At 43.3% G+C, this 27,360-nt stretch overlaps 1 protein-coding gene across 1 annotated transcript; it reads right to left on the bottom strand.

The window, feature by feature from the left end:
- Positions 1 to 316: 316 nt before the first annotated feature.
- Positions 317 to 5,706, bottom strand: LOC123022635 (dentin sialophosphoprotein-like). Its single transcript, XM_044428491.1, has 2 exons — positions 5,653 to 5,706; positions 317 to 2,365 (listed from the first exon to the last, which is right to left on the bottom strand). The coding sequence occupies exons 1-2, from the start codon at positions 5,704 to 5,706 to the stop codon at positions 317 to 319; spliced, it is 2,103 nt and encodes a 700-aa protein (XP_044284426.1).
- Between the last annotated feature and the right edge of the window lie 21,654 nt (positions 5,707 to 27,360).

Genomic DNA, 27,360 nt, shown 5'->3' with positions numbered 1-27,360 from the left:
TGCAAATTTACATTCCTTGCCATCCCTCTTGTAATGGAAGATGCCAATGGTTGGGAATTCACCTTGAAGTAGAATAATCTTATCAGCTTTTCGGTCCCAGTGGAGTGAGGCAGCCACCATAACAATAATGAAAGTTACTCTACCAAACTGTTGCCTCAATACTGTGGCCACTGTTCACACTACTCATTTCAGTATCACAGTTTTGCCTGCAGTCCTACTGTCTGGACTGATTTTGTTAACAGCTGCCCTGCAACTTTGTCCGTGGCACTGAAGCCTATTGGTATCATTGGTACTATTTCAGTGACTTCTCAAACTGTTATCTGGAGCTGCTGGAATGATCAGCATTGCTGGAGTCACTGGAGCTTCTATTGCCATTAGAACTATTGGCACCACTGGAATCACTGGAGCTGTTGGAATCACTGGAGCTGCTGGAATCACTTTGACTGCTGGAACTTCTGGACTCAGAAGACTCACTCGAGTCACTGGAGTCACTGGAGCTGCTGGAATCACTTTGACTACTGGAATCACTGGAACTGCTGGACTCAGAAGACTCACTGGAGCTGCTGGAATCACTTTGATTGCTAGAATCACTGGAGCTGCTAGACTCAGAAGACTCACCAGAGTCACTGGAATCACTGGAGCTGCTGGAATCACTAGAGCTGCTGGACTCAGAAGACTCACTGGAGTCAGTGGAGCTGCTAGAATCACTTTGACTGCTGGGATCATTGGAGCTGCTGGAATCAGAAGACTCACTGGAGTCGGTGGAGCTGCTAGAATCACTTTGACTGCTGGGATCATTGGAGCTGCTGGAATCAGAAGACTCACCAGAGTCACTGGAATCACTGGAATCACTAGAGTTGTTGGAATCGCTTTGATTGCTGGAATCACTGGAACTGCTGGACTCAGAAGACTCACCAGAGTCACTGGAATCACTGGAGCTGCTGGACTCAGAAGACTCACTGGAGTCACTGGAGCTGCTGGACTCAGAAGACTCACTGGAGTCACTGGAATCACTGGAGCTGCTGAACTCAGAAGACTCACTGGAGTCACTGGAGCTGCTGGACTCAGAAGACTCACTGGACTCACTGGAGTCACTGGAGCTGCTGGACTCAGAAGACTCACTGGAGTCACTGGAATCACTGGAGCTGCTGAACTCAGAAGACTCACTGGAGTCACTGGAGCTGCTGGACTCAGAAGACTCACTGGACTCACTGGAGTCACTGGAGCTGCTGGACTCAGAAGACTTACTGGAGTCACTGGAGTCACTGGAGCTGCTGGACTCAGAAGACTTACTGGAGTCACTGGAATCACTGGAGCTGCTGGACTCAGAAGACTTACTGGAGTCACTGGAATCACTGGAGCTGCTGGACTCAGAAGACTTACTGGAGTCACTGGAATCACTGGAGCTGTTGGACTCAGAAGATTCACTGGAGTCACTGGAATCACTGGAGCTGCTGGACTCAGAAGACTCACTGGAGTCACTGGAGCTGCTGGACTCAGAAGACTCACTGGAGTCACTGGCATCACTGGAACTACTGGAATCACTGGAACCACTTGCACTGCTAGAAACACTGGGACTGCTAGAGTCACTGGAGCTGCTGGGATCAGAGGATCCATTTGAGCCTTCTGAAGGGCCAGACCATTTTGATCCTTCCTCCTCTGAGTCACTCGGACTGTCTGGTTCCCCATGCTGCTGGCTAGAATTGCTCTGGCCCTCTTTAGAGTCAGAGTCATCAGCAAAACCTGGGTCATCTCCTTGCATGCCTCCATCATTTAAAACATAGCTGTCAGAATTATAATGGTGGTTGTGGAGTGCTCCCCTGTTTTCCTTTGCTTTAAGGTCATCACCAGCATCGAAGCCCTTGAGGTACAGTTTGTCAACAGAGATATCTGCCTTGTGGACAATGTCAACTTCTGTTGTTGCTGATCCTGGACCGTGAATTGTGTTTCCCTCTCCCAAATGCTCATTGTCAACATGCCTGGGGTTGCTAGCCTTTCTGTATCGGTCTGCATGTTGGTTGCTAACCACTGCTTGCTTTGGGAAATTAGCATACATGTACCTGCTTTCCTGCGTGTCATGCCAGCTGTTGCCTGAGGTCTGTGTAAGGTTGGTGCCTTCATGGAGAAGTTGGCTCTCACTTTCATGGTGGTAACTCCTTTGGGGATCAGTCGTATCCCCTGTAGTTCCTTCTACAGCAAGAACAGTGTGATTAAGACTTATTTCCCTTTCCTGGAGAGCAATGCCTCCGTTCCATTGGTGCCCATTTTCATTAGCAGAATCAGTTTTTAAGACTCCTTTATATGCGTGGATGGAAGTAGTATCCTTCCCGTGGCCTCTTCTGGGTAGAAATTCAGTCCTCTGAATCTGCCATAAAGGAATAACATGAAAATCGAAGGTGACAATTAGTACATCCCAAAGGAATATCTTGGGGGGCATCTGATGTTGTTCGTGCAAATCAACAGTTGCACATTATCAATAGCACTTGCAGAGACCAGATGGCACGGTGGTTACAGTGATGGAACAGAACCTGGCAGATCCGGGTTCTAATCCTCACTTGCCCATTAAGTTCAGTAGGACAGTTACTGGCTCTCAGGCTAGCCTACCTCGCAGGGGTTGTTGTGCAGATAAAATGGAGAGGAGGAGAATTTGATTCCATGCAGAGAGAAGTGTGGGATGTAAATATAATAAATAAATGAATAACCACTTGTTAGCACAACAGATTAATAATCAATAATTGATTTTGTACTGTTCAGTTTTAAGGTATATAATTTCATAATGTTCTTTAGTTTTAACATATAGCTTTAACCAGCTGCATTGCATATATTTTATTGCATATTGTTATTACATGTGTGTGTGTGTGTGTTTCTTATTGTATAATGCTGTTTTTTTGCTTCTTTGTACTCTGCTTAGAAAGTCCTTTGGACTAATTAGTGTGGAATATAAGTTGAATAAATGAATAAGTTGAATAAATAAGTTGAATAAATAAATAAATAAATTATGGTGCAACCATTGGTTTCTGCAAGGGCTTTGTCCATATCACTGGCACCAGTGGACTCTTCCCGCTGCACAGAGGATTTAAATTCTGCAATCTTCCATTAAGACTTTTGCTTTTCCCGATGCTAACATATATGTTAAGAGACCTTAATTGTTACTATGAGCAGAGCCGTCTTAACAGCATGATGGGCCCCGGGCAAAGCAGTGTACTGGGGCCCCTACGACAACTACAACTACTGTTAATTCTGGAAGTTTTCCAATTTTCCAAGTGTTAACATGCACAGATTAGTATGAGGCCCACAGGCAAGTGCCCATCAGGCCCAGGCGTTAAGACGGCCCTGACTATGAGCCACAGTTTTTATGGTCTCCCCCTCACACCGCTTCCTGTTACCAGCATTAGCAGTATCTTGGCTGCAGCAGGTCAATATGGGGGTTTTTTGGGGGGAGAGGAGGTCTTTCAGAACTTCTACAGTGCTGCTGCACTTGTAGCTGCTGTTTTATGTAACTTTATGTTCGCAATTGTTGTATTTTGTATTCTGTTTTATCTCTTTTTAGTAGCTGCCCAGGAAGGATGGTGGAAGAGCATGGAAACAGTAGTTGAGAAAGCAGGGCTGGCCCTACCGTTAGGCAGAATGGGGCCACCTCCTCAGGCAGCCGATGGCTGGAGAATGAGCAGCAGCGGTAGCTCCTGGCTTTGTTGTCCTCAGCCCCCTGTATTTCCCCTCTGCTTAAGGACAGAGCTATGTATTCTACTGGGCCTGTCTTTGAGCCCCCTAAACTAGTTTCTTTTCTCAGGTGTGGTGGGCATTATCTAACCACAAGCATTAGAAGAACAGTCAACATCTCAAGCATCAAAATGCCTGGGCTGATCTAACAGGAAGATGGAGAGAGAGCAGTGGAAAATAGGGGATGTCTGAATCACATCTTTCCTGAATCAGGTCGAGTGTGCCTGTAGTAGCAAAACAATGGAACTTTCTGCAGTTCAGCTCCAGCTTATTTCAAATTGTTTGCAGTGCTGCACTGAATCACCATTTGTGGCACCCATGACAAAGCTCTTAGACAGCCCTTCACCAAAAGAACACTGGAATGCAGATTGAAGGAAAACATCGGTCCAAACACAAATGGATTCAGCCTGCAAAACGGTGAAAGAACCCACAGACAGCTGCAATAGAAACTTCTTAAGTCCTCTAACCTTGAATCACTTTGAAGTACTTTCATTTAAGTTTAGGACCATTTCTTCTGGCTTGCCCTTTTGTCTTACGTTTCATAAGGGTCTTGATAATTTCTGAATTTCTCATTGTGTGCTGTTGCATTAATTCTTGCATTTTTTCAAGGGCTGGAAATTGAATAAGGCACTCAAAAAAGCACAGAAGAGTCTACCAGGCTATTTAATTGAATGGCTCTGATTCATCTGTACTCATTTATTTCAGAGAAAGTCTAAGTCTGTGCGCTTCACTAAAATGAACACAAACAAGGCTGACGTTTTGGGCTGAGAGTTCTGCCTTGCATCTCCTGGGCCCAGAACAGGTTTTGGGTCAGGTCATTTGTGGCCCTTTCGCTAGGGATAAATAGCACGGAAAAACTCTCGCACTCAGTGGGCTTTTGGCATCTTGTTTTCCTGAGTCCAAAAGTTGGCAAAGTCTGGGGGAAGGATCTCCGCTCCTGCTTTTGAAGTGGACCTTGATTTGTATTGGCTGGGTCATTAAGCCAGGGATTTGCATAAATATTGGGCTCAACTTGCATGAAGTTCAGAGGCAATTTGGGTGAATCGTGAAAATTTTTGCCAAAATGTACTCAAGTTGTGAGCAAAGCGTATGAAAATGTATTTATTTAACTTCTACATGGCCCAATAGCCTAAGCTCTCTGTTTTCCCTGGTTTGGAAAAGCCAAAATACACAAACTTCAGCCTGCCTTAAAAGCGCAAGAGAACATGCTGGCTCGATTCACATCAAAGTGAGTGAATGGGCCAGGATCCAGGGGACCAAGCCAGGCCAATCCACCAGATTTTGACCACTCTGACCAGATTCCTCACACAGCACTATCTTTAATATCTCCATTCCTTTCCTCTGAATCCCAAGTGCCTAAATTTTCTTCTGGGAGGAGCACTGTTGAATATGTATTTTGCATTACCCCAGTGCTTTCCAAGCTTTCTACCTTCAGGAAACAAAATTTACAATAAAGTGCCCATTGAGAGCACTAGAGACATATTAAGTGTCTCTCCAGATGTTCTGGATTTCCCAGCATTCTTGACTACCAGCCATGCTGTCATGGACTTCTGGAAGTGGAAGTCCCAAACAGCTTCCAACAATATTGTTAGATAGAAAGAATGCAGTCAAACGAAGATTAAGCTAGAATACATGTCCCTAACATGCTAGTTTTCTATGTGCAGAAAATTTCCGTGTACAAACATCACATGATCCCCACCAAAAATCTCGAGGGGCATAGAGCACTTAGTGCTTCAGTGAGAACTAGAGTTATGCTATGTATGAATTGATAGTCAACAATCCAGGGTGGGAAAAAAGTAGTTCTATAGAAATGTCAGGCTTTACCTCCCATCAGCTATGGCAGAAGTTGTAGGATGTTTTCCTTTGTAAAAATGCATAGGTGTGTGCCCTTAATCATCAGATATTAGTATTCCTCATCTGTTGTACACTTACCGGAGAAGCAATAGCTATTCCAAGGATATTTATAAGCAGAAGTAGAATCTTCATGCTTGGGGTTTTTTTCTATGAAGAAATGGAAAATATATTTTACCATAGAGACTGAATATTTCATTATATACCTGATTTAATCAAGGAAGGCTGATATAGACTGTGTTGAACCAAGAACAATATCATCCCCAGAAGAACCAATACATGAACCATTAGGAGGAAAATGATAGTGAAAATATGTAAATAGAATGAGATGGAATATGCTTGAGCTGGATGCTCTCATGGTGTCTTCTAACTTAGTGATTCCATGAATGTAAACATTGGGTCTAGACAAGAGGAAATTAGTGAAACCAACCATCTGACTGCTGGAAATTTCCTTATGTCTTTGTCAAGTGCCTTTCCTTGTTACAATGACTTCTATTTCTAACTGAGCTCTTCTGGAAGCCTAGACCCTATTAGAAAAAGAAGGTTACCTTCTCCATCCTGCCAGCTATGGACTTTGTTAGTCAGATAGTTTAGAGCAAATCACACTGTTTAGTCATTGTAGCTGAGATAGTCCGGGGATTTCTAAGGAGTACTGAAGCTGCCGTCCTGCCACCCGCACCCTGGAATTCTGATGAACGTGTGTTGGAGTGGACCGGTTGCGATGCCTCTGCCTAAGCCCAACCTGCATGTTTGTAAATCAGTACAAACATTACAAAACTCCTTACCTCTGCAATGGCCTCATTAAAGGAAACCAAAGCCCCGGGATAAGTGCTCCTTCAGAGAAGTGGAGTGTGCTCATCATATTATATACACAAACTGAAAATCAAAATTCTGATTACAACTTACGTTGGGTGAAAGACCATAAATACTTCTTGGTTTGCTCCTCTGTCTTGATAAGAGAAAATAAATCTGTAAAACGATGGTGCAGAAGTTGTTGGATCAAAGGGCTGCGTAATTTAGATAGCAACTCCATCACAAATTGTGAAGACATTGGTGAGAAGATAACCACTGAGGCATGGAAGGGTCAAGAATGAACTTTGATCTTGCTCTGGACATCTAGATGCGATTCAACTAGAGATAAAATTCCTAGACTAGTAAGAGGTGCCCAGGGGAATAGGAGGGGATTAATGATAAAATTCTTAATTGGAGATGGAAAACTATAAAACTTTGAGTTTAATTCTGTTTGGTGGAATTGCTTTTTTTTTTTTTTTTTTTTTTTGCATACTGCCAGTACACACGTGTAGTCAAGGTTTCCTTTACTCGCTTATTTCTTGTGAAAATGCTGCTGGTTTGCTTTTCCAGTTGTCCACCACAGAAATGCTCCTGGAGAGCTTTCCTGAAAGCTGCAAGAAGCTCAACACCCCTGATTCAGGCCATTAAATTCGTTTAAATGGTGCCCTACGTTGATTGTGTCCTTCACAGCAGACAAGGGCGGAGCTCTGCATACCTTCCAACTTCTTACAGGAAGATGGCAGCATTTATGCACCTGGAACAACCCTGCGCCACACGAAGGAGCAGTGCTTGAACCTGCCCATGTTATCATATGCAGTAACAGGCTCTTCTCTGCTTCCTCTGCATAAAGGCAGGGGCATCTCTAACTAGGATGGACTCCCACTATGTCTGGCCATCAGCCATGCTGAAATCCATTGCCTACCTATCCCCGCTATACTATAAAATGACTCTTTCATAGTGGACCTGTGAACCAAGATGGCGTCTCCTGTGCCATTTTCAGACGCAAGGAACGTTAGCAAGCTCACTCAAAGCGATTTATGGAAAACTTAGGACTATTGAATAGAATGGATGCGTGTGGACTGAACATTGTTTTATTCTTTCTGTCTTTTATCATTCATAGTTGTTTGGATGTGGAGCAGTTATATAGATGTTGGAAATAAATAAATCATACATCTGTTTACTTAGAAGGAACTGTGCACAGCCTTGCATCCTTTTGCAGAACAAGGGGTGCTTTCTCCCTTCCTCTTCTTCCCAGGAAAAGTCCTCCTGGCTGCAGTCCCAGCATGCTTACACTGAAGATATTTGTCCCCAAAAGGCAAAACCAGGCCAATGTTTACCAGGGACACATATTAGAAATTAAGGACTTCCCTGTAAACAGGAACATTTGGCGTATATGTTGCTGGCAGGAAAGGACTAGACTGTGTAGCATCACTAAAGCTGTCTGAAATTTGCCTCTCCTGCACTCCTAAAAAGAGAGGGAGGGGGAGTTTCCTTCATCATGTGGTAAATTAGGGGAGCACTTTGATGATATCAGAGGGTAAAATTGCTCACAAAGTGGTGATATAGCCATTTTCTTCTTCCTTTTAGAGTTGCCTAATTGCAGCTGCCATTTTGTTTCCAGAATGCCCCAGTGATGGTATATCTCTGGTGTTCTGGCATTCCTGGTAACTGTCAAGCAGAGGGAAAAAAAGAAAAGTGGTAACTATCCTGCTTCTCCTGACAGTCATGAGTTCCCCACCACCACCACACACACACTTTTGAAGAATTTCCTCCACATTTGCTCTCTAACTCTCCCTACGAACAGCAGACAAAAAGATATTTCTTAATCCTCTTTTATTGCTCCCTCTCATTTGGTGTCTCCCCAGGTGAAATGGAGGCTGTTATGAAACTGAGAGTAATGAGACTGAGGGAAAACTGTTGGCCTTCCTCAAAATAGGCCATGGGGCCTGTTGAAAGGTGGCAGCTCTATTCTGGGGTTAGCCGCTACATCTGAAAATATATCAGCCACTCCAAAAAGAGATGGAATTCTTGGAATTCCAAGAATACACAAACTGTGCTATACATAAAACCAAGTCCGCACAATTACACGGCCCTTGCTTATACCCCATAATTCACACATAGGACCATGTTCCAGGGTGGCTGAAACTTAGCTGTGTGACAGAGAGCTCCCAATCTGTTGTTTCCTCTCTCTGGAACATTTGATTGGTATTAGGGTTAGAACTTTAATTTTGCAAGATGGTGTTTGCCTGCAATCCCATCACAATCCTCTTTGTTTCGCACCTGCCATTCTCAAAAGACCTTCTGAGAAGAGACTGGGCTTAAATATGTACCATGTTCCTTACTGCCTGAGCAGTTCTTTGCAAAGTCTTAAATCTGGGCCTTCTTGCTTATGTTCAAGGAGTGACACAATGATGGATAAACTGGGTTACTTTTTAGACAAATCCATGTTCTCCCTCAATTCCCGAAAGATATAACTTGCCCTGGAGACATATGGCTGTGATTACTGTATGCGCTACAGCTGATTGGGGTTATATTTTGTGTTTTTGTTCTCAGAGGACTAGCACTAAATGTACACATGTAGGCCTCAATTACTGACACCAAGCCTTGGGCTTTGTGTGCCACCCAAGACCAGAGAAGCCACATCAGTTTGTTAATCACAGCTTCGATGGCCAGCCAAGTAATTCTGCACCAAACCGGGGCAACTTTTGCTCCATGCTGCTCAGCTAACACTGGACTGCAGGCACTGCAAAACCACAGGGGAGGCAGAGAACTCATAATCATGGGTTTCCCTACAGTCATGACATCCCAGTTTAGGTGGAGAAAACACTCTCTATTTGAGGCAAAAAGGAGAAACCAATGGATAGTGGACTTTCCCACGTAGCGAAAGGGGGGACACACAAAATTATCTTTTTAAAGCACTGAAGAGTTAATTATCATGCTTGGTTAAATCCAACGTATCTATTGAAAAATTCTTTTCAAGCCACTTTGGTTTTTAAGGTTTTAACAGATGGGCCAGTTCTTTGCGATTGCCAAGAAAACAGAATAGGTTCTGTCAGTATGAAAAGTATTGGTCAGTGTTGATGTAGATATATAGGGATAGTCTGGGGAAATCATGATGAACAGATATCTGGAGATCCTTTCTTATGCAAAACAATTGGGGCATTTTATTTTAGTGAAAAGCCCAAGTTATTTAATGATGAAAACTTATAAAATTGCCCAAACTTCAGAAAAAGTGAGGAGGTATGCTTTCTCATTGCTTCATTGACTATGCTAAAGCCTTTGATTGTGTGGATCACAACAAATTGTGGCAAGTTCTAAAAGAGATGGGAGTACCGGACCATCTTATTTGTCTCTTGAGAAACCTATATGCGGGTCAAGAAGCAACAGTGGGAACTGGACACGGAACCACTGATTAGTTCAACATTGAGAAAGGAGTTCAGTAAGGCTGTATACTGTTGCCCTGTCTATTTAACTTATATGCAGAGCACATCATGAGAAAGGCAGGGCTAGATGAATCTTCAGTTGGAATTAAGATTGCTGGGAGAAATATCAACAACCTCAGATATGCAGATGATACCACTCTCATGGCAGAAAGTGGAGAGGAACTAAAGAGCCTCTTGATGTGGGTGAAAGAGGAGAGTGCAAAAGTTGGCTTGAAACTCAACATTAAGAATAGCAAGATCATGGCATCCGGTCCTCTCACTTCCTGGCAAATAGATGGGGAAGAAATGGAGGTAGTGACAGATTTTATTTTCCTGGGCTCCAAGATCACTGCAGATGGGGACTGCAGCCAAGAAATTAAATGACGCTTGCTCCTGGGAAGGAAAGCTATGGCAAATCTAGACACCATACTAAAAAGGAGAGACATCACCCTGCCAACAAAAGTGTGCAAAGTCAAGGCTATGGTTTTCCCAGTTGCAATGTATGACTGTGAAAACTGGACCATAAGGAAGGCTGAGCGCCAAAGGATTGTGGCCTTTGAATTGTGGTGCTGGAGGAGACTCCTGAGAGTTTCTTGATCAAACCAGTCAGTCCTTGAGGAGATCAACCCTGACTGCTCTTTAGAAGGCCAGATCCTGAAGATGAAACTCAAATACTTTGGCCACCTAATGAGAAGGAAGAACTCCCTGGAGAAGAGCCTAATGCTGGGAACAAAAGATGGCAAAAGAAGAAGGGGACGGCAGAGGATGAGGTGGCTAGATGGAGTCACTGAAGCGGTTGGTGTGAGCTTAAGTGGACTCTGGGGGATGGTGGAGGACAGGAAGGCCTGAAGGAATGTTGTCCATGGGGTCGCGATGGGTCGGACATGACTTCGCAACTAACAACACCAACAATGCTTTCTCATATAATATTATAATATAGAATCATCAGATAGAATCCATGGAAAGTATGTTCAAATAGGACAGAAGAAAACTTAGTCTTAACTGAATTTTTATAAAACAGTATCTTTAAAAGGTTTAGAACTTCAGAAAGAAATTGTAGTTTAAAAATACAACAAGAATGCAATCCTATAGCTTCTTGACATTGTCTGGTCAGAGTTCCACCTGTAACCTTGGAAGGCACTCTGAGGTTGGAGCGGGGACTCAAGCTCCAAGGGACCTCCATCTTCACAGCCATGGTCTTTCTTCACTTGCCAGGCTCCAAAAAAGAGGAGCGGGACAAAGAGGGGAGGAGGGAAGCACCACCAGATTCCTTTGAAGGAGGCATCTAGATGGCCATAATTGGTCAGGAATCCCGTCTTAAGTCTAAAACATTTTCTTACAGCATGGGTCCTCAAACTACAGCCCGCGGGACAGATCCGGTCCTCCACGGCCGTCCCTCCGGTCTGCACTGCTGTTCGCTGTCTGTGCGCACACTTGCTGTGCGGGCAGGGAGGTGGTGGCTCGCTCAATCGGAGTTGGTCTCCAAGCAAGCAAGCCGCCCTGGCCGCCTGCCTCCCGTACGCGCTCACTCGCTACTGCTTCGCAGCTTGGGGAGCAGGGAGATGGTGGCTCGCTTGATCGGAGACGGTCTCCGAGTGAGCAAGCCGCCACCACGCGTGCCCGTTGCTGCCTCACACGCGCCCGGCGGCACCCCCATCTCACCGGCCCGCGCGTGTAGCTGCCACCTTTCAACTGGTCCCCTATCTAAAAAGTTTGAGGACGCCTGTCTTACAGTATCAGGCTTTCAGCAATCATATTATGGCAGATCTTTTTGCTCATTCTGTCCAGTTCTAGAAAAGATAACTGGAGTGTAGCATGTGTGTCAACGTTTTAAAAGAGCCACCCTGCCGGTGTCAGTGGTTTGACTGGGGATGACTACAGAGCAAAACTCCATGTGTGGCTGTCATTCCCGCTGCCTCTGCCTCCTGTGGGATTGATTCCCCTCCTCCCACCTGCCCAATTGCCAGGCAGTGCCCCCAGTGCTTATGCTCAGCCACTGCTTTCATCTGGGTTCCTTCAACCCTGCTCCCCCACGAGATGTTGTGAGAGAGTCTGACTGCTGCTCCTGGTGGGCATCCCAGGGCCATCGGGACTGGGATTCTGATGCAGACGATGGAAAAGGAGACCTTGAGGAAATGGAGAGAGGAGTTCTGGGAATGTGCAGAGAGGCATAGGCCTTGAATGGCCCTCAGGATCACTGAGCACAGGCTGACCAGGAGAGCAGGAAGGTTTTGGAAGGGATGGAAGAGTCAAAGAAGGGGAGGAGGAAGCACTGTTGTCTTGCCTGGTCCCTGGCCACAGGAGGAGGCACTGGGAGAGACAAGCTTCCCAGAGGAGCTTGCTGGCTGGCCCTTCACCACACCCTGACAGGGAAGGGTCTTGGGGAGAAGTCCCCACTGTGGCTTCAACTTTCTTGACATGAGCAGAGGCTAAGTTTCCAAACTCATAAGAGGGCTTTCAGGCTTGCTTGGCCTGGTAGCTACAACGAGCCGACAAAGATCAGCTTTGCAAAGGACAGCAAACCGAAGGCCAAGAAGGGGATGGTCGAGCTTGTGACACATATAGCATCTTTCTCCCCCTCCCTTCCCCTCCCACCACCCAAATCCAGCTTTCATTAGTATGTTGTGGCTGTTTCATCACCATCCATCCCACATTATAAACATGTACCTATTTTCATCTGTGAAACACTGAAGGATATCCAGCCAGCTACTGATAAATATTATTATTTATGGGCTTTTCCGCTGCTTAAAATTGCTGTCAAGCAATTCTGTGGAAAATTAGCCACATCCAGCTTGTTCAGAACAGTTTTAATGAATGAACATTCGTGTTCCTTGCTCTTGCTGCATTCCATTGCTGATGGCCAAAGCTTAGTGGTAAATTGCCTGCCGCTAAATCTGAATAGTTGCTGTGGTAACCCACCCACTCAAAACCAAACAAAAAACCCTAAAGCATAATGTGAAGGTGCTTTATGCTAGGTACATATAAGTATTCTGTTCGTGCAGAATTGTGAAAAATTGGCAGGGTTTTTTTAGTTTCATTTATTTATTAGATTTATACCCCACCTTTTTTCTTACTCAAGGGGCTCACATCATTCTTCTCCTCATCGTCTTATTCATATCCCCACAGCAACAACCTTGTGAGGCAGGGCGGACTGAGTGTTTGCGCCTCTCCCAAGTCACCCAGTTGGCTCCATTTTGTCTCTGCTATTGTCAACTTGATCTGCCATGAACTGAATCAATGCCTGGATCTTGCTGCTTCTTCTTTTTTAATGCTGGCAATTTGCCCAATCTGGGGAGTGGGAACTTTGAAATTTGTATAAATTGTGTCATAATTTCCTTTAAGTAAAATGTTATTGGCGATCTTGTAAGAATACTCATGATTGCAAATCTGCCAATCCACTATGAAGTCCCACAGAGGCACATCTCCCTCTTGTAAATATTAGTTTCATCCTCTTTACATGCTCTTTGATTCAGCTCAGCAAGTCCACTTTCTATACTTGCCAAAAAACTTGCCAGTTTCCTACCCCTGTTTACTCAGGTACGGTCAAAGTGGAGGATGATTGCAATTTGTGCAAATGACAATTTGAACAAATGGAAATTTGCACAAATGCTGGAACCTGGGGGGAAAAAAACCCAGAAATGTTTTCTGGAATTAGAAAAAAAAATTGCTGCAGTCAGTGTGTGCTTACCAGAATGGAAAAACTTTGGAATCCACGCGAACCGAAATTGAGTGTAATGCCTAGAATGACACATTGTACTAAATGACCAAACTTGACCTAATGTTATTTTTGCAAGTAGTATTAGCTGGAGCCACAATAGGCTTTCCTTCCCTCCTTTGCGTCTAAAGAAAATCTTTCCTTTGATGCTAGTATTTGTATTGGGAGAAAATCCCTTATCGGCAGTCGTGTGTGTGTGTGTGTGTGTGTGTGTGTGTGTGTGTAGCGGTGGGGGAGAGTGAAATTTACCCCTAAGGCACGTACTGGTTCCAGAGGAGGAATTTTTTTCAGGATCAGAACAGGGGAGGAAACAGGTTAAACTCCACCAGCATTCCTGCTGTGATTCCAATAATAAATGTGAAGATACACTAATAGCATGCATCCTTTCACCATGGAGCCCAGAATGGCCCTCACGGCTTGGCGCCATCCACATTCTAAGATCCCCAGATAGGGGATGTTAATTGCCTGGGCTCTTAGAACCAGGGTGGGTTGCTAGGCCAGGGCTAATGTGGCCGGGTCGGCTCCTAAATCTACTTCAGGGCTCCTGGATATCTTCCCCAGGGAGTCCAATAGTGCCAACAGAAAGAATTTTTCTTAGCTTACATCTATGTAGTGAACAATTTTCATGGGGAGTTACAGGTGGGTAGGGTAGGATTAATTAAGTATCCCCTTCCCACATGCATGCCTGCAAGTGTGCACAGAGAGAAGGTGTGTGTGTGGGAGGGGGGGCAAAATCTCTCCCTGCAAGACACGCATAGGAGGAAAAATGTGCAACTCAGAGTGCAAATGGGGCAGTATGCAAATGAATGAAGAATTATTCTGTTAGAATGAGAAAATAATTGGTTTTGCCTCCTCTGAAATGTAAATAAGCCAGAGTAATCCTGTCTGCACTTTTATACTTAATTAGACATCAGCCATGCAAATTTTATGGATTTTACAGCCCCGGGTGCTGAATCTTTTAAGTGCCTAACAGCATTCCTGCTTGGAATCTTTTAAAACTGGGGATGCAAAGCACAGAACCTGGGACCTCTTCCAATCAGTTTCACAGAGATGTTCTCTTTCTCAGGATGAGAGCAAGAACTGTTGCTGCGGTTGTGATAATCTCATGCCAAGTTATAATTACCTGGGGAAGCCACTTTTTTCTGGTAAGGCTCCTGCGCCTTTATCTGTTGCACAGCAGGTAACATAAGCATCCCTTCTCACAGTTTCTCCCTGTTTCAAAAAGGTAAAGCTGTCCACATTTCTGCCTGTTGCACAGAAATGGTCGCGCTGACTTCTGAAATATATTACAATACAGACTCACAAAGTGGCACCGCTGCAACCAGTAGCAACAGAATGCTGCTTTCTCTTACTTTTCCTCTGCAAAATTGTCTCCTTTTTGGAAACCCAGTTTTGCTAAGAGGCTGAACATCAGTGCAACTACTACAAATAGTACTTTATTAGAGGAGGAAAATGCTCTATAGACATCATTAGCCCGCCTATGTGTTAAAGCACTTATATATGACAATCTTGTAGTTTTAAAATAAAGCCACATACCTTTTTTCCAGCACAGCAATGAGCAGTATTAAAATCATTAGGGATGCTTTCAGTGCTTCAGTGCCCCGAGGTATGGACCAAAATGGTACCCTACAAGAATTTAAACAGTGTTATAGCTTCTAGGCAACCAATCCAAGCCTAGCAACTTAACTCTGACTTCACAAGGTCTTAAATGAAAACCCACTAATCCCCCCTTTTGTCCTTGAAATGATTATGTGCCTTTGCACTCAACTGAAATTCTCCTTATTCTGCACTCATGCAGAATACTAGATAAGTATATTTTATGGCTTTATTTTTGCAGGATAATATATATTATGAATGCCAGGCAGGTCCCTGATTCTATGATTAAGTGATTCATTCACCTACATTTTCATTCTCAGAAAATATTCAGGAGGTGCATTCTAACTGAAAGGTAAAATTGTGGTGACACCTTTGATCTGTTACTCTAAATAACTATTTTTGTGATGCTCCTAATCACATATTCCTGCCTGCCTATTGTCACAAGGCTCCTATTTATTCTGACATTCAGGTTTTCCCACCCTGCAATCCTGAAGGGTTTCTTTACACACACATGTACATCAATTAGTGATGAGGTTCATGTTTCATGTTAAGCCAAAAATCCCAACCTAAGAAGCCAGTATGGGAAGTATTGGTGTGTACCTGGTTCTATTCCTTCCTTTGTATGAGCAAGAAGGCAAGCTGGGATTTGACACTTAACTTTAGTTTCCTGTAAAATGCTAGCCAGGAACTATGGTGACATCCTTGCTAACAAGCAAGGGTTTAGAAACCAACTTTAAAGTCTGGTTTAAAACTGGTTTCTTATCCTGGTTTGTTGCTAGCAGTTAATCATAATTCTGGCTGCATACATTATGGAAAGATTAAGAGTCAAATCCCAGCTTTTATTGCTGTGTGCAGGAAGGGAGCAAAGAAATGGAAGGACAGAAGTTACCTCTGTGTGACACTCATTCACATCCTAGTTTATTAAGTCATGAAGTTGGGCTAATGGTGATGTGTGAACATAGCCAGCAGGTGACAAAGTATACCGCTGTATAGTATACAGCATTGTATTACCCCAGTGTGGCGTAGTGGTTAGCGCTTGGACTGAGGACCTGGGAGTTCCAGGTTCTAGTCCCCGCTCAGCCATGGAGCTCACTGGGTGACTTTTACTCGGCCTAACCTACCTCACAAGGTTGTTGTAAGAATAAAATTGAGATGAGGAAGAAGATTATGTAAGTCACCTTGAGTTCCTTGAAAAGAAAAAAGGCAAGGGAGACATATAATGAATAAATTGAATAGAAATAATAGCAGCCTTTTCAGCCACAATCCCACCGCTATTGCCTGAGGTGCCACATGATTATTGAGAGCTCCAGCCCTGAAATCAGGCACAGGGGGCATGCCAGTGGGCAGGGACGGGACAAGCCTTGGAGTGACGGTGTGTGCCATATGCACGTGCTTCCCAGCCGCATTGCTGATCTTGGATCTAGGAACCTAAAGCATCCTGTGGCTCTCCAGACCCTGACTGGGCTGAGAGAAGTCAATAAGCCACGGTGGATTTCATCGTTGTTGGTCTGTCATGTTGTCTGAACCCAGCTGTGGTAACTCATCCTGGTAAGTTTGATCTTTGGAAACCACGATAAGCAACAACTATGACTGACTTCAGATGACAGAACAAGCCATGGTTGGTCTGTTGTATTGTCTGAACTCAGGCGTTGTCTAAGGGACATAGGGCCGTTTTGCTATCAAGAGAATAGAACACATACTACAGTTGTTCCGGTTTAATTGTCTTTCCAAACTTAAATCCTCCAGTTCCACTTCTAGTAAATGATGGAGTGAGTCACCATCAAAAAAATGTGTGTGCAATTTTATGACATTTGAACTAAAACAGTTAGTCTGTAGTATATATGGGCTATACTGAATCCTTACATTCATATATTATTGTAACCCACCTTGTAAATAGCTTTTCTAAAAGGCGAAATATATATTTAAGTAATCCACTTCAGATATGACGTATATAGTCACCCCATGTGTAGGCATAAGCAAAGGTGTGTGCATCTTTCTTCATGCTTAACATCTGATTGCTTGGTGTTAGCATTCAGTCTTTTAAAATCATAGTAGCTGAGTATAAGGCACACAAATGCAACATCCTTTTTTCCCTCATAAAGGTAGTCCTGACTCTGCCAAAAGCAAGTTCGTTTTTGAGTTGACACAAGCTTTAATAAAAAGTTGTTATATATTAGATTGTAGATTTTGCAGGTATGTGGCTATATATATACACATAATGGGCACCCTCAAGTGCAAGTGGTCATTATGCTATTGAAATATGCAGCATGGAAAGCTTTCAGGCTATAATGAAATTATAGATTTGTATTCTGGGGAAAACCAGAGTTTCACATAAGAAGGGAAGTCCAGCCTACCACCATTCAGTCCATAGACAAAGTATTTTTTTTATTGGAGACACTTCTGCAAAACAGAGCCAATTTCAGGCTTCTTTTGAAGTGATTTAAGGCAAGCCAGAAGTAATACACAATGTTGCGTGTTGGGGAGAAGGGGTATAGGAAGACTTTTCCTCACTTTCTCAGAACTCAACTGGGTCATGCACGAAGCTGGCTGGTGTGAGATTCAGGACAGCTTAAAAGGAGGACTTCTCCATCAGGGCATACTTAAACTGTGCAATTCTCTCCCACAAGGCATTGCATGGCTTTCATGAATGTTAGTCCTGATGGCAGTGTGTTGAGCTTCAATATCAGAGCCCGTATGCCTGTACGTACCAATTGCAGGTTGTTAATTCCTCAACATATAACTTCCTTACATGCTCTAATGCCCCTGAAGACCTGCAGGAGAGACCCTGCTCTGGGAACTCTCTCTAAGAGAGGTAAAAAAGATATCTACTTGGAGTAGGGCCTCCTCTGCAGTGGCACCCAGACTGTGGAATGCGCTCCCCAGAGAGGTTTGCCTGGCGCCTAGCCTATATTCTTTTTGGCGCCAGGCTAAAACCTTTTTATTTAAGCGTTATTTTAAAATGTAGTAATTTTAATACTTTTAATCACTTTGATTGATTTTATTGGTTATATATTATTTTATTGTATTGTTTTATTGATTGCTTTTATTTGTTGTAAGCCATCCTGAGATGATTGTCGTAAAGGACGGCATATAAATGTTTTAAATAAATAAACAAACAAACATCTGGGGTGGGAGGATGCTATTGCATTCATGTCCTAGCTTGGGCTTTGCACAGAACATCACCCTGTTCTGTTTGAACAGAATGCTGGCCTAGATGGAGTCTTGGTTTGAGGCAGTATGGCTTTTCCCATGTTCTTGATGCCTTCTGCTCCCCCAAGTCTTCTGCTTCTATTAATCGCAGGCAGACAGAGTGTATATACATAGCTCAGGCTTGCATTCATCAGCCCATTTGTTCATCTTGCCCAGGATTATCAACTTTTACCAGCGGGAGGTCTCCAATTTTTCATTAGGGACCACGAGGTGGGGGTGGAGAATTAGTATGGTTTGCCTTTTAATGTGAATCTACCAAATTTTGCACTTTTGAACTGATATGCAAGATAAAACTGTTATTCAAAATTATTATTATATTACATTTTTACCCTGCTCCCCTTCTTCCTCTAGCAAGGAACTGAAGGTGGCTTCCAAGGTTGTCTCCATTTAATCCCTACTTCAACAACCCTGTGAGGTAGGTGAGGCTGTGAGTCTATGGCTCAAAGTCACCCAGTGAACTTTTTACGGCTGAATGGGGTCTAGAACCCACAGTGGCTCTCAAAGTATTCACACTTTTTGAATTTTGCAGTGAAATTTTCCCTTTTAAACACATTTTTAAAATGTGTATTTTGAGGGAAAATTGACAAAAATATACACACTAGTAAAGGTAATGTTCAAAAATGTGTCACATTAGGGAAAAAAATCCTGTGAAATAGGTATGTTAGGCAAAATTACACACAAAATGCATATATTAGGAGAACATTGCATAAATGAGTCTTTTCTCCCAGACAATTAATGGCATATGATGGGATATATTAGGCCAGATTTTACCAAAATTTAGTTGTTTCATCTTCTTTAAAGTTTGCATATTGGAATTTTGGGATGCATTTTATTGTTTATTTTTATCATCACACCTATGTTAGGAATTGCCATACACTACTTAGAGAACTCTAGTTCTTGCACAGAATAGAAATGAAATTAATAATATTAAACATTGATAAACACTTCAGTAGAACCTTTTTCTAAATGCTTTTTCTAAATTTGGCACAAGCCATATTAAGATTACAAAAATTCTCATAACTGAAACCAAACCAAATTTAGACTTGGAAAAATGAGAAACTAAGAAAAAATGACAGATTCTTATTTGTCACACAGAAGTCCTCCGTATCAGCTAATACCCGATCCATTTACCTGTAGTTTGCTGACCTGTTTTCCATTTGCGATTAAAGGCTGCATTGCTGGATGGCTTCACACCTAATACAAACTGGAGAAAACACACACATGCGCGCGCGCACACTTTAAAAAAGTTAATAGCATCCCCAGATACTCGATCCAGAGTGGGATGGCGAAGGAGAAGATGGGATTTATTTAATACCGTCTCTTGCTGCTTGCTTTTTTCCATTGGAAGGCAAGATCCCACTGGCGTTAATGAAAACTTGCCTTCCAATGGAAATTTCAGCACCATTAAAAACCTAGATAGTTGCCTAGAGAGCCAGCCCAGTGATCCAGCAAGCGCCTACACTGGCTGGCAATGGGTCTCAGGGATGTTAGACAGAAGCCTTTCCCAGTCCTGCTGGGAGATGTCTGGAACCTGGACCTTTGGCATGCCAAGCAGATGGCCAACCCCTGATCTAGGACTTTCATGTAAATAGTTTACCTGATGTCAGCTATTTTAGGAGACTGCTGAACGTACCTGTGTTTTAGGGGGATTTGTGTAACCTTTTGGCTTTTGCTTTTCAAAAAATAAATAGTAATTCAGGATAAAGATGTACAGACAACACTGGCAGAACAAGAATTAATTTGTTTGCGTAACTTTGGAGCAGGCTAATAGTCATGGTTTAATGCCTGTTGAAATTCATTGCAACGGGATATACTGTTTTAAATCATTCTTCCCCCCATCCTGAGATACTTTCAAGTCAAACACAGCAGCATTTTGTAGACATCTTTATCGAGACGACACATAAGAGCAGCATTATATGCTACTGCTGATGCATGATTGCCATTGAAATCTGGCTCTTCTGAAAGGCATAGTGTGATGTCACATCATGCAGCATTGGGTGTTTCCCTCCTTTCCCCATGCTGTACAACTTGTGTCCCACCAAATATTTTGGCCCACAACTCCCAACAGCCATAACCAGCGTAGGTACAGCATGATGATGATGATGATGATGATGATGATGATGATGATTATAGCATTTCTATGCCGCCCCTTGCCGAAACCTCGGGGCAGCTTACAACATGATAAAATACATTGAAATACAATAGTACATAATAAATTACCATTAAATATAAAAATACAAAGAATACATTGATTTACAAAAATAAAATTAAAATTATCAGTATAAAATAAAAATATAGGAGGAGAAAGAGAAGGAAGAAGTTGCCCTGGCCAGATCATATGTTTTAACAATTGAAATGATGTTTAAATAAAAAGGTCTTTACCTGGCGCCGAAAAACCAGTAACGACGGTGCCAGGCGGACCTCTTTGGGGAGTGAATTCCATAGGTTGGGCGCCACCGCAGAGAAAGCCCTCCTCTGTAGGCCTAAACATCTGGAGGGCCATGAGTTCCCTTGCTCTAGACTTGTTCTCCCCTGCAGAGGAGGGCAGGATGCGCTCCAATGGAGCAAAGCTCAGGGAACCAAGGTTCAATTTGGATGCCAGGAAGTACTTCCTGACAGTTAGGACCCCAGAGGGCATGGAATGGGCTTCCACGGGAGGTGGTTGTGGCCCCATCGGTGAGGGTGTTCAAGAATAGGCTAGACATGGACGTGGTAGGCATGTTGTGAGCAGAGCTGGCTGGAGCCAGGGGTCAGACTAGATGGCCTGGGAGGCCCCTTCTGACTCGCTCTGTTTCTTTGTGACACCATATTGCATTCTGTTCCAATCCTGTCGAGAACAAGATGCAGAGAGGACAAGACACCTCCTCTTGATAGAAACATATACAAAATGTTGCTCTGTTTGGATTGTAAATATATCCAGCCAAGCTTCCTAAAATACCAGGTACTTTTTGCCAGGTAAAGTCTTTAAAGAACCAGGTCTGAAATTGGACAGCTAAATGCACGCCTTTAACTAAAATAGAGCCACAAGTAAATACAACAGGGCAGTCATTTTGTATGTCAAACAGTGTGAGTACAAACTCTTCAGTTAATGATGCAGCATGTGTTGCTTGGAAGGAAATAACGTTGCATAACCAAATAGGCAGGCAACCCTCCGAAATTGTTGATGACCACTGAAGAGCCTTTTGATTAGGATCTTGGTGGTTTTTTGCAATTAGGCCACTGAGATATTGCATAAGACTTGTGGATAGTCAAGGGCTTGTGCTTTGGTTTCATAAAGTAAATATATATAAGCGGAAGACTTTTAAGTGGAACACTGAGAACCAAAGCAAAATTTTCTTTAAAGACATAGCAAGCAGCACATATTTGTCCCCTAGCAGCCCTTCAAATAGAGAATAGTCCTCTGTAAAATGGGACACATGGCCACCCTATCTGCCTGCAACAGGGACCATTTGAAAGACCTAGCAAGCAGCTACTGCTATTGTTCTTTTTAGTTTGGGTGTGAATGCCAGAGGCTCAACCTCGAATGAGACTCTAGAATAAAGCAAAGGGGTCTTTAACCTTTTCATCTGGTGTGGTCCTAATCTGAAGCAACCACCCACACTTGCACTTTATAGTACCAAAGAAAGCTTTGGCTGTTGAGTTGTACAGAAATTCAGTAAATAAATAAATGTGATCCTCATTTAGACTGGATCATCTAGAGCCTATTCTAGATTGAGGCACTTTGCTTACAGTAGAGTAAAAAGGAACAAAATACAATCAACATTTGGCTTTTTTCTGTTCATTGATGGAATCTAATTTGTGCAAATCTCTTCATAAGCAACACCCCTGCCCCCCATTTTCATCTCTCTCCCCAATGTGTATTTTTTTTCCTATGGGAAAAATGTGCTTTTTGTGTTGGTGAGCTTTAAAAGGGAATTCAGTAATTAAGTTTGCATAAAATTGCTGGACTTTTCAAAAGCAGCCTGCAAGTTGATGGAATCCATGTGACTTGGGAAAAGCCAATCTGGTACAGAGTCTGCCAGATTCTTTAAAATCCATTGTGAGTTTCTCTGCACAGCATCATGATGCTCTTCTGTGCATCATGAAAATCTGCCTCTCCATCTTACATGATTCAGGAAGGAATGACTAGACCGCCAACCTGCAAGAGCAGCAAAATCCCATCTTTCTAGTGCTCCTGTCATTCTCCCTCATCCCTTCTCAGTGGCCTCTTCCTCAGGACAGGTTTTATTATTTTTCCATAGGAATCTTGAAGAAAGAACAGCGAAAAGCATCTAAGCCAGCTCTTCAGAATTGTGCACAACTTTCCACTCTATTTTACTGTAATGCCATGAGATAAGTGTAATATTTTCTGTCTTGCTCATCGGCTTTGAAATGTGCTTTGTGATGCAGCTCACTTTTTCTGCCTTGTGAATCTTTATCCACATGGCCCCCACTCTGCCTGGAAACTTGTATGTTTACCCACTCAGCCCCTACTCTGCTTTGAAATTAGTGCTTGTTTAGCGATCCCATACTTTGCTCAGGAACACTCATGTGAGCAATGGAAACCAAATATGGCGACAAGCACAAAGTAAGGTGGGAGGTGGATGGAAATAGCTGGAGAAAAGGAGCATTAGGAGCAGGTGTTGTCACTTCTGCAGCACACAGAATCATAGACTCAGAACAGCAGAATCATAGAGCTGGAAGGGGCAAAGGGCCCAGCGGGTCCAGCCCCCTGTTCAGAGCAAAGCTGCAAGTGAAACCATCCCTCTCAGGTGGCTGTCCAGCTGCATTTTTAATGCCTCCAGCCCACAGTTTTCCTAGGTAATTGCTTCTATTGCCACACTGCTCTAACAGTCAGGAAGTTATCCCTGATGTTCAGCTGGAATTGGGCTTCCTGTACCTTGAGCCTGTTATTCCATGTCCTGCAGCTTGGGAAGGTCAAGAAGAGATCTTGGCCTTCCTCTGTGTGACACATTTTCAAGGACTTGAAGAGCACTGTCTTATCTCCCTTCGGTGTTCTCTTCTCCATGCCAAACATGCCCAATTCTTTCAATCTCCCTCAAAGAGCTTTGTTTCCATTCCTGTATCATTCTAGTTGCCCTCCTCTAAACTCTTCCCAGTTTGCATCTGTGGTGCCTGGAACAGGACACTATATTCCAGGTGTGGCCTAACAATTTTTTTTAATGCAACATTTTTTAAAGGTCTGTTAACAGCAAAAGAAGCACTGAAGTGGAGGATGAAATTGACAAGGATATTGACAAGAGATATGGCCATGCCAGTCTTAGTAGGGAACAGCTGGTCTTGGGATAAAGTATTTTAAGTTTGAGAATGTGTTCCTGCATTCATAAAAACTCTGAAATTTATATTCCTCTGGCCATTTGGCTCAGGAGAAGGGGAGATGGGTCATAAACTGTCCTTCCATTTTGTCTCATTTGATGTTTGCTTTGCTTGTCTTCCTCGTGGCACTCTGGAAAGTGGGGATCCAGTGGGACACAGGACAGAAGCAGATGCAGGACAATTGTGACTCAGTAGTGGGACTCTTGCTTTGGATGAAGAAGGTCCTTTGTTCACTCCCTACCTTCTCCAAGTTGGGCTGGAAAAACTGCCTGAAACTCCTGCCAATCACTGGGCTGGATGGAGCAGATTCTTTTGTTTCTAGATGGGTCTAAGAGGGTGGCCATGTGGAAGACTTCTTGAGCTCAGTCCTCTCTTTGAAGGTGTCCTTTTTTAGAAGGATCGCCATGTTCTGGTTGAAAATTCAAGAACTATGTTAAGAAAGCAAAGCGGTGGCCTTGACGTGCCAATCAACTGTTAGCACTTGGATGGCAGACACGCAAGAGACACACAGGCTTCCTAATCACAATGTTGCCTGTGAGTAATTCCTTCTAAATGTGCGCCTAAGCGTGTACCTTATGCAAGCCTTTACCCCCCTTTGTTCTGTTGTTGAGCAATGTGGAAATGGGCCCTCTAATTCTAGCTGCGGTAAAGAGTGAAACTCAAAGAAAGCATGTCTCCCCTCTAGACCAGAGGCAAGGCAGCCCTTCAGAAGGATAAGGATGGTCTTGCATTAACGCAATAGTGGATGTGGTCTCAACTTTGGATAGGCGTCCTGGAGAGGATGGGTACCACTGCTTTAGATTCACAAGGTGTAGCAGCAGCGAGAGAGTCTGGTGGGGGGAAGTCTTTTTTTTAGACTGCATTCCTGTGGTCTCCCAAAAATATAGTTCTCACTGAAAGCCAAAATGAGAGAGTGAACTTGTGTAAAGAACACTTTGAAATCATTTTCCTTCTTCTTCTTCTTTTTTTCTGTTGGTTCTGTACTATTATGGTACTGAGTGCAGGGGCAAGGGGATTCTAAGCAGTGGAAACACATTTGTGCATAGAAATAGTTTGAGAGCGTTCAGGTTTAATATTAACGCAGCAGGGGCCGGTGTCCTAAAAATACAGGGACGACAAAAATGGGAGGAAGAACAGTAGACGTGTGTAGCCTGAAAATTAAAAAATAAATAAATAAACTGACCACAGCACTGTGGTTTTAAGAAAAGGAGAGGGGAGAAACATATTTAGAACTCGAAGAGCCCTTAAGGAGTTGGACAGATCAGTAAGATCCTGGCAGGCTTCTGTGACAAATAGTCCAGGATTTAAAAAACATTTTGTTACTATGATATGAAAATTAAAGACGGTGTAGAATTCAGCTTGAATAAGAAGTGCTGTTTTGCAGAAATTTAATGGAATATTTTTGAACGTATGACTGGAAATCATGCTTGATTCAGAAATCAATATTCTAGATATATTTGTGAAACAAATGCTTGTGTTAAGACAATGTTTAGGCAATCCCCTTAAAGTCTGACTTGTCTTTTCATATAATTTCATACAATGCTCTAAGCAACTTTACTGACCCTAATTTTTCTAGCCCAGGCTAGGATCAACAGTGAAATGAAAAACTGCCATCCTTTGCTGATCTCAGCTTCACCTAAAGTGATGAAGAACATGTAATTCATCATGAAGTTAAAATTTACATTGTACTGTAACGGGTGTCTAGTAAGAAAAAGGGAGTTGTGCCCATCTATTAACAGCTTGATTTTTCCTTCTGGAGTCTACTTCTCGTTGTTAGAATTATGAGCATTTCTTTACTCCAGGAGCTTTTTCTTTCTTGGAGAGAAGAGTAGTTTGGGTTCTTTTATTAACCCACAGAAGGGCATAACTGGGAATTCTGTCATCTGTCAGCCATGTCCTTCTGTTCTCTACGCAAACAGGACAAACAGAGGAGTCCCAATGCAGAGGAATGAATGGAAACAAATCTAACATCAACAAGGCAATGTTCAGAAACCAACAGGACAGTTTTCTTAAGGCATGGTGTTCTTGAGCTGATAATCAGCTTTCTTAATCAAAGAAAACTTTAAAGGGACGATCTCCCTTGAAAACTGTGAACTAGAATGTATCAGTTAATCATTTTATACACTGAGACCTTAATTGGGACTGTACATTTTTTCCTATTACCAGTGTGAAATTGAGGAGAAACCACTAGTCAAGGTAGAACACATGCCCTGAATACATGGCCTGAATCCCAGTCTCTGGCATTTCCATCATAAAGATCCCATAGCAGGTGATGGAAAAGTTTTTCTCTGCCAAGACCCTGGAGAGCTGCTGCTGGTAAGAGTAGAAAATACTGGATGGATGGGAAAACAGTTGGATCTATTCTCCTCTAATCATTTCCCACTACTATTTCCCACCGTTTTTCCAAGGTGCCTTACCTAATGCCCCTCCTCCTCTCATTTTATCCTCACAACAACCCTGTAAGGTGGGTTAGGTTGAGAGCCAGTAACAGTCCCAAAGACACCCACTGGGCATCATGGTCAAATAGGGACTAAAACCCAGATCTCCTTCATTCAGTACAACACTCTAACCACAATAACCACACCGGCTCATGACTAGTATAGGAAACCTTCCTGTGCTCCTAGCCTAACAAAGGCAGGAAGGCAGGAAAGCCAGTGTGGTGTAGTGGTGAGAAAGCTGAGCTGGGAGATCTAGGATCTATTCCCCACCGAGGTATGAAGTTCACGGGGTGACTTTGAGCAAGTCATGGGTTCTCAGCCAAGCCTACCTCATGCCAGGAGTAGGTTCCTCCCCTACCGTTTTCCCTCTCCAACAGACTTAGGTGAGACCTCAGAAGCACAATCCTTTATTGAGCTCTACCTGTTTACAAACATCCACACATGAGAACAGCAATCCCTTTGAAATGTGAGAGTAGCATCTGCCCATGTGAAGAGCTGAGATCAAACTGGAACATTACCCTCCTTCCCTCCGCTTCAAAAAGGGTGAGGTGGACTTAACTCCACCCTCAGGGTGACTCATGCTGCTTGGAGGCTAGAGGACTGGAACGGCGGACAATCCTTAATTGGTCTTCTCTCTTGGCTTGACACTTTTTCATAGAGTCAATGAACTTCCCTGCGATTCCTACCTCCTACTCAAGACAAGTTGGTTCTCAGGCAGTCTGAGTAATCTGGCATGGAGATCTTGGCAGCCAAGAGGCCTCTGCTAATTCCTGCTTATCCCCTGCACAACTCCAAATCTAAGCTAGCTATCCAGGGAGACGGTAACCTGGGTGAGCTGGGCCTCTTTTCTACACCTCAAAGGGTTGTTGCTGTGAGGAAATAGTAGCGAGAAGGGGAAACTTGTAACCTTCTTGTGTTCCTTGCAAGTGGGAGAAAGGCAGGTAGGAGCAATTCATTAACAACAATAATACTAACACTAATGCTAATATCACCAAAAAGTTATTGCTGTTGTGAATGGTCACTATTTACTTTAGAGATTTGCACAGAAATGCCAGTGGCTGATTTTAGCTCTGGTATTTCATGGCTTTCTAGGCATTTTGTAGCTATTGTTGAACTGAGTACATACCAATATCTGATGACTGAGAATTCACATATCTGTTGTAGTGTCTGCCACAAGAAGTAAGTCTCTTTTGTCATGGAGACTTTGCCACCATAGCCTGTTATGTTCAGGGGCTTCTCACATGTCATGCCTTGATGCCATTGTTAGGTGACATTGTGGGCAAAGCACTAGTGACATCCC

Source organism: Varanus komodoensis, unplaced genomic scaffold (assembly GCF_004798865.1).
Source record: "Varanus komodoensis strain SLA01 unplaced genomic scaffold, ASM479886v1 scaffold2, whole genome shotgun sequence".
Classification (NCBI taxonomy): Eukaryota; Metazoa; Chordata; class Lepidosauria; order Squamata; family Varanidae; genus Varanus; species Varanus komodoensis.
This window is presented reverse-complemented; position numbering and strand designations above follow the sequence as displayed.